The sequence below is a fragment of the Idiotropiscis lumnitzeri genome, chromosome 12 (assembly GCF_059441095.1).
Source record: "Idiotropiscis lumnitzeri isolate Australia: NSW breed Sydney's pygmy pipehorse chromosome 12, RoL_Ilum_1.0, whole genome shotgun sequence".
Lineage (NCBI taxonomy): Eukaryota > Metazoa > Chordata > Actinopteri > Syngnathiformes > Syngnathidae > Idiotropiscis > Idiotropiscis lumnitzeri.
This window is the reverse complement of record NC_142402.1, coordinates 4,581,592-4,595,461: the sequence shown is the minus strand read 5'-3', so window position 1 is coordinate 4,595,461 and position 13,870 is coordinate 4,581,592. Positions and strand designations below refer to the sequence as shown.

General features: G+C 41.7%; 1 protein-coding gene across 1 annotated transcript in view; it reads right to left on the bottom strand.

Moving 5' to 3' along the window:
• pappa2 (pappalysin 2) overlaps window positions 1-12,465 on the bottom strand; it is a 63,393-nt gene extending 50,928 nt beyond the window's left edge. Inside the window, exons 1-4 of the mRNA XM_088311788.1 lie at window positions 11,056-12,465; window positions 3,687-3,919; window positions 2,994-3,215; window positions 2,083-2,681 (exon numbers count right to left, since the gene is read on the bottom strand). Of these exons, the coding sequence (XP_088167914.1) occupies window positions 2,083-2,681; window positions 2,994-3,215; window positions 3,687-3,919; window positions 11,056-11,878 (1,877 nt within the window). The 5' untranslated portion in view covers window positions 11,879-12,465. The remainder of the gene's footprint in view (window positions 1-2,082; window positions 2,682-2,993; window positions 3,216-3,686; window positions 3,920-11,055) is intronic.
• Between the last annotated feature and the right edge of the window lie 1,405 nt (window positions 12,466-13,870).

Genomic DNA, 13,870 nt, shown 5'->3' with positions numbered 1-13,870 from the left:
AAAACTAAAGACTGGTGTGACATTGTTTTTTTTCTTTGTCCCTGTAAGACTACTGTTTTATTCATTATTTTACACACGCACATATATATATATATATATATATATATATATATATATATATAAAATAATGTTTGAATAATAATAATCATTCTTGACAAACAAATTTACACAGCCCTATTTCATTCATAATTATGAATTTGAACTGAAATTGAACCCTCTGAATTATTGAAGGAATCAATTCATTGAATGCAATCAAATGATTTCATATATGCCAAATTAGACAAGTGGTCACTGAGGGTACACTCGCCTAACTTGTGTGTGAGCAGCGTGGGATCGGTTCCCACTCAGTAATGGTGAGTGATGTGTGCCTTGCAACTGGCTGGCGACCAGTTCAGGGTGTAGTCCGCCGTTCGCCCATAGTCATCTGGGATAGACTCCAGCACCGCCGCGATCCTGTACAGGATAAGCGGTGTGGATGATGATGATGATGACGACACAGGTTGGACAATAAAGAAGGTAAGAAAACGCTTTAAATGTTGTTCAGACAAAGTTATAGAGATGTTGCCGGTAGGATGTGCAGCATCTTAGGGTGATAGAGGATAGAAACGCAAATGTGTCAGCTGGTGCCAGTCGTGTGCTGGATAGCTGCAAAGGATATTTTGAGTAGTTGATGAGTCAGGACGTTGAGAGAGAAGGGGGAGTAGAGTAGGAAGAAAGGCATTGAATAGGCGAAGAAATACACAGACACACGATCGTGAGTTGAACTCAATCTCCAAGTGCACACTTTGGAATGTCCAATTTTACATAATGCACAAGTGGAGATCTCACAGTTCCTTATAAATGTAGTATGTGCGCTAGTCTGTTATGCTTCCACCATACAGATTATGCGCCCCTCCTGTGCTTAATTTAAAGTGCTTGTGTGAAGTAAATTCAGAAAATGGCTAATTAAATCTATTTGTGTCACAAGTAAAGTAATTACACATAATACAAATAATAAAGCATGAAAACATTTTGTATATTTGACAAAATAGTTTTAAATAGTTTTTTAGAAGTAAAATTCTGCCGGGGTGGCACGGTGGACCGACTGGTTAGCTCGATGGCCTCACAATACGGAGGTCGTGGGTTCGATTCAGGCTTCGGCCTTCCTGTGTTGAGTTTGCATGTTCTCCCCGTGCCTGCGTGGGTTTTCTCTGGGTACTCCGGTTTCCTCCCACATTCCCAAAACATGCATGGAAGGTTGATTGGACACTCTAAATTGCCCCTAGGTATGAGTGTGAGTGCGGATGGTTGTTTGTCTCTGTGTGCCCTGCGATTGACTGGCAACCAATTCAGGGTGTACCCCGCCTACTGCCCGAAGATAGCAGGGATAGGCTCCAGCACCCCCATGACTGTTGTTCAGATAATGGATGGATTCTTAATTTCAAATTCTAGAATTATTACTCCAAATACGTTGGGTCAAGCTTACCTCAAACTTGCACTTTAAAAGGAATAAGGGGAGTTGTTTCAATTGGCTGGGAATGAAGTCAGCTTTGTTCAGTGTTCCTCAATGGCGCCAATGAAAATGCCAAATGAAAGAAAACTCCATGTGCACAGTTAGTCTGCACTTTAAACTAGTATTGCACTGGGCATGAAAATAGGGCCTTCAATCTCAGACATCACATGATAGATAAGATAAATCATCCACTGGAAAGATGTGGGTACAATTTGGCTTATGTGTCAGCCCTTTTTTAAACTTGGGTCGACAAGCACATGTAGGGATTTCATGCAAGCTATTGAAACTCAGCATGAGCCTGAGTCTGACCAAGTAAAATGTAGCAGGCAGCCACCTGGTTTCTCATTTTCAGATTTTCTTTTAATTTGGCACAAATTTTTAATTTGGCTCTAACGTAATGTCTAACTCACTTTTTCATAAACATGCTACTTGTTTGATTTGTCTCACTTCCTGTTGCTGTGAGTTAGAAACATGCTTGAGAAAAAAAAATTAAGAATGAAAAAAAAAAACTGACGGTTCCCTATTTTTTCTTGAATTAAAATCTATACATGACAAACAATAACCAAAATAAATGGCATTTCTCAACTCACCTGTCAAATGACTCCGGATCGAAACAAGTCTTGATAACATCAGTCACTTGTGGGTCACAGCAGTCTCCGTCATCATAGTCGTAGTGTATACTGTTACATTCCATATTGCAAACTCCATCCTGTCTCTTCCAGTTGTAGCAAGGTCCTAATCTGAGGCAATCCCCTCCATCATGGCCCGTCTTTGGGTGGTCACACTCCGGATCACACTGGCGGTTTCCAATTTTCCCAATTCGACAGTTGCTAAGAATAAAACGCTGCCGGAGGCTTGTGTTTCTGACCGTGAATACGGTCAACTCTAGGGTGATATTGTATGGGCCAAAGGCATCAATCAGAGCCTGGTGTTGGAGATGAATCTGGTCTTGTGACACAGTGGGATTTCCGCCATCATCATTGGAAAGGTTGATAATCCTGTAGCGGACTTGTTTGGGTGTACGGAGTGGCCAGTGATTGTTGTAGCCAGAAATTATGTCAGTGTTGTCACATGTTGTAAGACCACAGGGTGGTGGCAAGAAAGAGGAGACAAGCTCTAAATCAGGGACAGGAGTGGAGATGACAGCCGGGTGAAATCCAACTTTGGAAGGAGTCCACATTTCTTCCACCTTAAAACGAAGGAAGGAAGATTTTAATTGAAACACTAATCAATTGGAAAAGACTATAATAGTATAGTTTGAATATCAAATGAGACATGGGCAATGTCGACACGGACATGGATAATTAAAAAAAACTAATCCATGTGGACTAGACAAGCACTGTTGTTAAACAATATACATCAAGCCACAGAGTTGTCAGAATGTGTAATTGATATTGCTTTCTCAGGCTTCTGATAGGGTGAAATGCTCTTGATAGCATTCAGTGTGTGTGTTCATAAGACCCAATGATAATTTGTTAGAGACAAAAAACAAGATAGCTACATTTGTAAAGTCAGCCCACATGGCCAGAAGAGGCTCCGTCTTTAGGAGAGGTCGCATCTGCAGGTCCTCATGAGAGAGGGCGTAGTCCCACAAGACCACACCTCCAACTTGGCCTCTAAAGCCCTGTCCATGCTCTGATTGGTTGCTGCCCAGGATGAAGGTTCTGCAGGTCTTCATGAAGGGGCTATAGAGATTTCCCAACTGGAGATTGCTTTCTCCTACCTGAGAGGGAAATTATAGTCAAAAAGAAAAAAACAGAACTATATCATTATATCATATATAAACTATATAATATCATTGAAATTTTAATTACGCACAGTATATATATATATATATATATATATATATATAGAGAGAGAGAGAGAGAGAGAGAGAGAGACCTTACTCTGGAGACAAATTTTAACAATTTAATATTAACTGTTAAATATTTTAAATTGGTTAACTCAGTTTTACTTACTTCAAAAATAATTTGCATAAATTGCAAAGCCAAATCAAATGCAGTACATCTTTAGCACATCATCTCAGAACATATATATATATATATACACATGTATGTAGGTAGGTAGGTAGGTAGATAGATAGATAGACAGATATATAGATAGATATTAAGAGGTTATCTTCTTTTTCTTACTGAGAATTTATATTAAAGGTATAATTGGAGATGTTGCGATGAAATGTGCTAAAACCACACACCTTGGCTCCATCAACATAGAGGGTCATGTTGTGGCTATTGTAAGTTGCGATCACGTGAGTCCAGGCATTGGCTCTGTACTGCTGGTGGTTAACGACAGTGGTAGCTTTTAAGGCTCGGTCTGTGCGAAGCGTGAAGTAGAACCGTGCGTCCTTCGTGCCTGCAGAATCCATAGTGCGAATTCCCACTGACCAACCTTTCTCACTCAGTGAACGGGAACAGTTGTCATATACACCTGCAACACAGAGGCAAAAATGGACCATATTGTGAAACGCATTATTTTTGGGGTGGAAAATAGTAGAAACACTGCAAGATCAGCAGGGGAAAAAATTGCAAATGTATATTCTTGAGGCGCACAGCACAATGAGCAACACGTCTGAACGTGAATTAACACGAAAAAAATAAAGAGTTGCCGACTTACATCTGCACACCAGGTGATCGTGCCTTGCACACATAACTAACTCATAACAACAGAACAACTGCCATCCCTGGTGTTATCATCAGGAAACAATTATTCAAGCTGCCACATTTTTTTAACCACAAACAACATTGCTTGAGCTGATGTAGCTGTCAGGGTGCGGCATGCAGGTGGACCCAAATGCAGGGAAGCAGGGAGGTTTTCAAAACAAAATGTGTTTCACCTCTCTAAGAAGACATAAAGGCAAATTGGTATAATGAAAAAACACCAAATAAACAGAAGTCCAAAATAATAAACACGAGGAAAGTGGACTTGGACTTGCAGAAAAACAAACAGCAACTTGACGTGACATAGAAACCAACAAGGCTGGAAAGAAAGCAGGGAGACGTCAAGGAAAACCTGGGCAAGACACAAAGGGTCGGAGGGAGTTTATTGGGTAACCCAAGAAAGTTCATGTCAGTATCCTCACTTAAGGGACAGATTCCAGACGTCCCCAAACAAGACCAAAAACAGGTCAGGGGAAGGGGGCACCACAGCCCGCCAATGAGAGCCAGTCTGGAGGACATCCCGGAGGCCAGGCAAGAGGGTCTTGGCAGGATCAGTCCGGTGGGCGTCCGGGACGCCACAGAGAACGTGAGGGTGGCCGCAAATCTGGGACAAGGGCCTGGCACTACCGAGGACCGGAACGGGGGCCTGCAGCTGCCCAAGGAGCCAGCACATAGGCTTGCAGCTGCTGAGGAGACAGCACAGGGGCCGGCAAATGCTGAGGACCCGGCATCGTGCCTGCAGCAGCCAAGGAGCCGCAGAGGAGCCGGCATTGGGTCCTCCAGCTGCCGAAGAGCCGGCATGGCAGGCTGCCGCTGCTGAGGAGACGGCATAGGGCCCATTGGTAAATATGACACCAGCGTGGGCGGGACAAAGACCAGGAACCTTCTCGAGGTGTCCCGCGAAGGGCTTCTTCATGGAGGAGCCCTGCGAATCCTGGCTACTACACTCAGACTCGCGTCGTGGGAGGCGCCCTTTTCCCTTATCGGAGCTGCATTGCCCGTCCTGCATCTCCGATCTCTTCTTCTTAGGGCGGGCGACATCGACTGTGCCGCCTGTCGACGGGGGTTCCACAGGAGCTGCTCCGGCCTGTCCCGATATTCAATGGACATACAAGGCTTCGTCTGCAGAATCTGGTTGGGCTCTCTCCGCCTGCACGGGTGGCACGGGCCAGTCGTAGCGTCCCCAATTCATCTATAACTATCACCCCGTCATCTCTTGCCCCCAACTCTACGTCATCCATTCCCCCCGCTACTCCCACACGCGAGTCTAGCGCTTCTGAGGATTATCCTCAGGCGCCTCGAGTGATTTAACAACAACAACAACAACACCAGCGTGGGACATTCCCTCTGAATCATTGTAGAAATCAATTCATTGATTAATTATAATCATTATCATCTTAAAAATATTTGAATAGCACCCCCATCACTATTGAGTGCAAGAGTGTGTGTGCGTATGTGAGTGTGTCTTCACACATAGACGGCACAATTGGGGTGCAATGCGGTTTCCAACTTCCCACATCACATGCACACCCGAAAGGGAAGAAGTTGCAATTTACATGCAAATCCAATAATTAGTTAGTTAATGATTATTTATTTATTTTTATTTTTTTTTGTAAAACATTATACTGAATAAATGGCTCTTGCTTCATACCCGATACTGTAATATTTCAAAGCTCATGTGACATGACATTGCCTTTTTGATTAACCATGTGTGTCATTGTGATGCTCTTCACCTGTGATTTAAATTTCAATATGAAGCAAAACTAGTGACTGACAGTCTGCTACTCATGAAAACCTGCTGCAGAATTTTACACACTGCACAACAATTCAGTCACATTCGGGCATGTTTGTCTGTGTGTTCTAGACCTGAAAGAAATCGAATGAAATTAAACATTTTTCAAGTATTTCCAGTCATTCATCCACAGAAAGTACCTTGACTGAAAAGCCAGCGAGAATAGACAGAACCAAAGGGACAGAACAGAGACATTTCAGACTGCCAAAGTAAGGCCTGGATATTTCCATCTGCTCTTGCAACAGACAGACACACAACTACATCTGTTGCACAGATGTCAAACTGTGGGACAACAAAAGGTCAGGGAATCCCTTCTCTCTCCACAATACTGCCTGTGGGTGTGTGCAAATGGTAACTGTAAAAAAAAAAAAACAATACATAAACATACTTAAGAAGATGAGTTAATTAAATGGTTGATCACTTTAATTAAGAGCAACCACAGAGGCTAGAAGGCCGTGCATTGCAAATTTCTGTTATGCCATGAAAATTTCAAACCGTACAAATTGCAAAATAAAGGCTTCATGTGTGTATGTTAAACTTTTACTTTTATTAGCAAAATATATTCTTCAATGGAATGATCTGTGAATAAATGCCAGAATTATTTTCAGTACCAATCAGGAACGATGAATAATGATTTTACAATGTTTTATTTTAAGGAGCCTCAGTCGTTTTGGGAAGAATTGTGCACAGCCGCATCAGCCTGGGGCCTCCTCCTCATCTGCACGCAAGTCAACTAGCATAAACGTTTCACTGTTGTTGTTTCACAAGAAGGACCGCAGCGGCTTCTTCGGGTATAGGCGGAAGTGACGTAAGGAGCTGCCTCACCAATGTGAGAGTTATGGGATTTTTTTTTTCAGTGAATCAGAATATGCAAATAAAACAGCCAGGGGTAAAAAAATAAACACAGAGGCAAAGAAAAATATGTGACAAATACGTGATTAAAGTGTGACGTCATCAGCAGGTACACAGGTCACCCAAGGAGCCCGATACAATTTTGCAGCCTGATCACATCTCGTACCAACACCGGCCATCGTCCATTAGGCGAGACACTGTGGGAAGATGCGAAGGCCTATGTGGATTCGGGGGCGCCTAAAATCGGGTGAAAATTCACCTTCAATACAATTAAATTCTAATAAATTATGACTGATGACTCTTATTAAAAAAAAAAAAGAATGTTGGCCTCACAATGCAGAGGTCATGGCTTCCATTCCGGCTCCGGCCTTCATGTGTGGAATTTGCATGTTCTCCACCTTGCCTGCGTGGGTTTCCTCCGGGTACTCCGGTTTCCTCCCACGTTCCAAAACCATGCATGGCAGGTTGTTTGGACACACTAAATTAGGTATGAGTGTGAGCGCAGATGGTTGTTTGTCTCTGTGTGCCCTGCAATTGGCTGGCAACCAGTTCAGGGGAGAAGCGGTATAGATGATGGATGGATGGATGTTTGATATTAAGGGAAATAAGAACATCCATCCATTTTCTCTACTGCTTCTCCTCACTAGGGTCGCGGGGGGTGCTGGTGCCCATCCCAGCTATCTTTGGGCAGTAGGCGGAGTACACCCTGAACTGGTTGCCAGCCAATCTCAGGGCACACAGAGACGAACAACCATTCGCGCTCACCCTCATACCTAGGGGCAATTTAGAGTGTTCAATCGACCTGCCATGTTTTTGGAATGTGGGAGGAAACTGCAGTACCCGGAGGAAATCCACGCAAGCACGGGGAGAACATGCAAACTCCACCCAGGATTGCCGAAGCCCGGATTGAACCCACGCCCGATGATATCTCTCACTGTGAGGCCATCGTGCTAACCAGTCAGTCACTGTGCCACCCGCAATAAGAATATGTAAATACATTATTTAATGTTAAACTAAAAAGTTAAAACAATGACAGCCTTATGAGAAAAGTGAAACATGCAAAAATCTAAGACGGATTTAGAAATTAAACACATCTATTTGCAAAAACATATTTCCTTGTGTTAATATGTAGATTTTGTCCTAAATTCAAATGTCAATGCACTTAATGCACCTCATAAGAAAAAGCGAATAAAAGAAAAACAGTGCTTGATCATTGAATAAAATCCAGGTAAAATCTAGTATGAATGAAATAATCCCTTTCAAGTGGGGGAGCTGTACATATGCAACAATATCTTGACAACTAAACTTGAACATGGAGCAGCTAAAATACAACAATGCCCAATTAATATTACTACAACTGATCACACGAAATACTCCCTCCTGTGGCTGGTTGTTATATTGCTTGCTCGCTGTTGTTGCAAATTTATTCACCCCAGAGAACTTTGTAAACATGTCAAAATGGTCATAACTTTTCGGAGGCAACAATGCAATTTTTTTTTAAGTGCATGTAAATCATTTGATGGAGGGAGGCGCCATATGAAATCCACATTGGCTGTGCTCTGGTCAGCTGTGCTGGGTTTAGAATTGTTGGCAGGCAACTCTCTTTTTACTCCCAAATTTCTCTGCATCTTTAGTGATGAAATGCCTTGCTTTATCCAAGTACCTTGTGCTGGCTACCTGACACTGCAACTAGCATCAGTGCTTCTTTTTCCCCCCCCAATCTTTTGTATCAGCTGGTATTGAGCCTAGAAAGTTGATTAAAGAGGAACAGATATCCACAAAATAAAATCCAAACTGAAAGGAGTTTATAACAGCGTATTTTATAGACTTTCACTCAAAAGTACCCACTCATGTTCTACTTTGTAAATATGAACATATAAAGCATACTGCAGACTCAATTTCTTATAGTTTTTTTTCCATTGTGTATCAGGAGATTCCTTCTGGCATGGCCACTAATAGAGGTAATGGAGGAGAAAATGTTGAGTAATAGTGTTGGATCTTTGATCAGAGCAAATGTGAGCCGACATAACAGTTTGAGGTCTCCCTCTCTATCACGACTACTAAGGCCGAGCATACCAGTACTTTTATTCCACTTAATTTGTCTGATGTACATGTTTCTCTTTTCAATGAGCACCTGACACTGGTATTCGTCATTATTAAAAAAAAAAAAAAGTTGTTTTCACCCACTGGAATTCTTCAGGATTAAAAAAAAAAATCCTAAATCACTGAAACTGTGGAACACATATACAATACAACATCTGATCAGTCCTTAAGTGGAAAAGTAATTTCATCACCCTGGTTAAATGAGTGAACTGCAATTAACTACTGATTTTGGAAAGGTGAGCTCAAGTTCCCTGGGCACACCTTGCCTGATTACCACTATATTTATTTAAACACAACGAGCTCTCAAAAAAAAAAAAATTTTTTTAAAGAAACACGATCCCCCCCCCCCAAAAAAAAATCAAAAGGAAAACGTTATGAAGCCATTATCGTGCTTTGGGAACCAAAGTCAGAGCCATTGATTACAAATCGAGAAAATTGGGTACAATGCTGAACGGTAAAACTTCCCGGGAGTAGTCTGCTAACCAAAATGACACCAGTAGTGCAATAACGACTTATCCAGAAGCTTACAATTGAACCCAGAATGACACTCAAAAACCAGAAGGCCTAATTGCCTGTTTACCTTTTGGAGTGTTCCAAGACGGAAACCATTGCAAACAAAAAAGAACACAAAAGTTTATCTCACATTTACCCAGAAACATACTGATGAGCAACAAGTCCTTTGGACAAATATTCGGTGGACTGACAAGACAAAGTTTTTTGTTGGTTTCTGCCAGTTACAGCTGGTGGAAAAAACAAACAAACAAAAAAAACAGCACAGAATTTGATAAAAAGAAGATCATAGTGGGATCGTGACTGTTCTTACTACTACAAGACCTGGACAACTAGTTCTACTTTGGTCTACCAGAAAACTCTGTACGGAAATGTTCGGTCATTCATTAAGTTCAAGCACTCTTGGTATATGCGGCTTGACAGTGACACAAAACATTCCAGAAAGTCCACTTCTGGATTATTAAAAAATAATTGTAAAATAAAGATTTTGGAACCCCACATGATGTGACGTGTGTGATAGAAGTCATGTGAATTAAAAAAAAAACAAAAAAAACAATCATATGATCATCAAGCATTAATATGAAAGACAGCTTCATGGTGATAAATTGTAGTTCACATAATTTTCTTAACAGTTTAGCTATGACCGGTTTACAGAGTGAGGAAACATGAGGACACGATGTTGCGCAATGTGTTGTTTCCAGTAGTTTGTAGTTCGGTAAGTTACATTTAGTGTGTGGCCTATTGGTCACTTTAAAGTGGAATAGGGCTTTAAATTTTGAAAACACAAATATTTATACAAATGAACACACACGATCATCCTGAAGCCACCTGCTGTGACCGCAACAGGTTGTAGCTTTTCCAAGAACTTTTCTTTTTTTTTTTTTTTTTTAACTCTGTTCACAGCCTTTCAGCAAACCACATCATTTGCCATGTTTTCCTTGCATATTTTCATTGGATGTCTGTGGTCAATGTGTCATTGGTTACCACAGGAACGTTATTTTTGGTTTCAGCTCAAAATATTTGTTTATTGTAGCTTTCGAAAATGTGCTGGAAGCCGACTAAAACAGGGTACACACGCCGATAATCAGGCCGGATTTGGGCAAACCGCCGCCCCCTCCCCTTTCCACTCAAAGTCAGCAAAGGCCCATTTGTGAGATGTCTCTAAAAAACTGTCTGAGATCCTCCTGTGTGTGGGGTATGTTAGTGGTACTATTTCCGCCCCTATACCTGTTCAGTAAAACAATAATAAATATTAAAACTGTTCATTATTTAAACTGCATTACAACACATCATTAGGGTTCAAATTAAAACTTGCAACGTTGCTGCACAAACAGAGGAGCAAAAAGTTACGTTCATGATGTCAACCAAGCCATTCACCTCCACCAAAAGAAATCAAGAGGTAGCCCATCTTCTTGAATTACTTCCAGTACTACCAACTATTTTTGGACTACTTGACAGTCTGAATGACCTGTGTCATTTCGGCTGCTAAAAACACAACCCACAAATGGATTGAAGGAATGTGGAGAAACAGAGTCACAATCTATGTTGATTGAATGCAACACATTAAAATAAATTGATAAATTGTATGACAAATTGCATGACAAAAAAAGTAAGGAAAATGATCAAATGTATGATCAGCTGTGACCCACCTGCAATGACTGCAGGGTTGCTCTGCCCACCTTCTGGATTCACCCATAGCTCCAAGCTGAACTTGTCCCTGGGCAGCTCGACCCCAGCAGACGGCTTCAGCCTCAGCTGCTCCTGGTGACCGGTGAAGTACAGAGTTGTCATCCAAGAGGGGGGCACCTTTGGCACCGGTTTCCCCCACGGAGACGTGCTGCTGACAGACCGGCCAGTGGAAGGATCAACATCTCCGGTGAAGTCCTCGTTCCCGTCCTCTGGACTACTACTGGAAGCTCCGTTGCCATTTTGTTGGATTTTCTGAGGAACCGGTAGCCCAGGAGAATCTGAGTTTCCGAGGGAGCTTGAGTTTCCCTCATTGTGGGCGCTGCGTTCAAACCTGGAGCCACGCGATGGTCGACTTTGCCTGTCATTTTTTTGTGATAAGGTCCAAGGCTGTGCTTCTCCATCCTCTTGAAATAATCCAGGCAAAGTATCAAACGTGTGCTCCTTTCCCAGTTGTGAAGCACCCCGAGTTCCTTTCTCTTCCCTGGTGTCAAACCTGCACGCTCCTCGGCAACCGACAGGAGCGCTTGTGGCAGTATGGAGCTCTGGCAGGTTCGTCCTCAGACTGGCCACTGAATGGCGGTGTTGAGCCAGGGAGAAGGATTTCGGCTGCTGCAGGGATCTCCGGGAGCCGGAGACAGCGCAAGGTTCACCAGCGAGGCGAGAGAGCTCATTGTCTGCACGCCGGGCCAAGGCACGTTTGTACCGGCTCAGTGGATTGGAGTTCAACAGCCATGAGTTGGCAGCGAGGACGAGGAGGATTGTGAGGAGGTTGATCGACAACATATTTTTGGAACTTAGAATGGAAGATTTGTGTAAAAATAAAGTTGATGTACGGATCTCCGACGTTGCAAGTAGAATTACATAATTTACATTATGTAAAATGGGGATTTCAAAGGAAATTCAACAAATCGCTTGTCAGGAAAATGTATTTTAATTTACTTCAATCATGTAGGTTATGGTATATTTTGGTAGTCTGATAAGTTTGCACCAAACAAATTTACAAAACCAAAAAATGACTATTTCTTGAATAATCTCCGTTTTAGTGAATCACTTTACCCCCTTCATAATTAATTTCCAGGGGAAAAATCATAATCCTTCATTCGTTTTCAGATTACTTATTAAGTTTCATGTGTTAGTAAACCACAAAGTTTCCAAATTAATTTAGCCACAGAATGTCATGTTTTACCTGACCATTGCGATGTATGTGTCCAGGGTCCAAAATGTGGCTGCAAGGTGAATCAGAGTAATAAAACTATTTTCCAAATGCAAGATGATGCAAGGTGTCAAAGTAGATCTCAACACTCATCAATGACAGGGAATTCAAGTATTAGTCCAATAAAATCCTATCCTGTTCCATGTGTCTTCTCCTCTTGGTGTGGTGTACGTCTGTAAGCACTTGACAGAGGGCTGCTTCCCTCCTCGGTCCATGCAGTCAATCTCTCTCTCTCTCTCTCTCTCTCGCTCACTTTCTCTCTCTCTCTCTCTCTTTCACCGAGGAGCCTTTTTGCCCTGACATCACCTGTGAGGAAAGTGTGGTGGGGCAGGCTGCCCTACCTTTGCCTCATAATTTTGTTTTACAAGGGAAATCCTCCCTTCTCTCCACCCCATTCCCATGTATCCCCCTGATGCCTGAGGAAAGAGGGAACTCGCAATAAAGTATTTATTATCCATGTCCCCTCGTCACCAATGCAATGACACATCACCATCCATAAATGTATTTATTTTATAGGTCACTAGTACTTTAGCTTTTTGTAGTTTTTTGGCACTTTCCTTGATTATTACATCATGGTGTAGTTTTATCTCATTTCAATGTTTTGCATGGTTTCTAAAGAACATGATTAGATCACTTTCGACTTAACTAACAACATTTTGTCTGTCGGAATGTTCGGCACTGCACAATTTAAAGTTTATTTAATTTCGTGATGCAATAAATTCATGCATACATTCCATATTAGCCTCTATCTACGGTAATATACTGTTTTGTTTCAATGCTGTTAAATGCTCTTACTTTTCTAACATTGCCACATTTATACATATATATCCATTATAAAACCAAGGTCAAATCTCACTAATGGAGTAGAATGAGTTGAAATATATTAACCATGTTGTATTGTTACTGAAGTTGGGGATGTGTCATTCTACTTTAGTTTATTCCAAATTGCCATTATTCAAGTGAATTTGTGGCGCACGTGCATGTGTGTGCTGTGCTGAGATAAAATGGGTTTGATCTTTCCATTGTTACCATGCACTCCCTTCACAATCTCTCTGTCTTTCTCGCACACACACACAGATTCTGTGGAGTTTAAGAAACCTTTCTTTCCTCCTTTATCTCCCCAACTGCCCCCTTCTCTTACTTTTTTTCCCGCACCTCATCCTCCCTCCCTTTAACTATCTACCCTTCAGGTTCATTCTCTGGCTCTGCTTAGTGGTACAAAACAGAAAGGCAAAACATCTGTCCAGCACATGAAGAAAGTTTCTTTTTTTTAACAAATATGCTACCAAACTCCTGTGCTCATGGGACAGAAAAACACAGAGGAGCATCAGGTGCGAAGGAATTTCCCCAAATAATACTTATTGTTTTTTTTAACACAACACATACTACAAGATGTGACCAGGAATGCATGCTAAATGTTACAATCTACGTCACAGGTGACTATTAAGTACAATGTAGATGACTCTCCCAGGAATTATTTACTGTAAGATTATAACCTGAAATATGATATGACTCCAATGCAAATAAGTTAAATGCAGTTAAAATAACCTGACATAAACAAA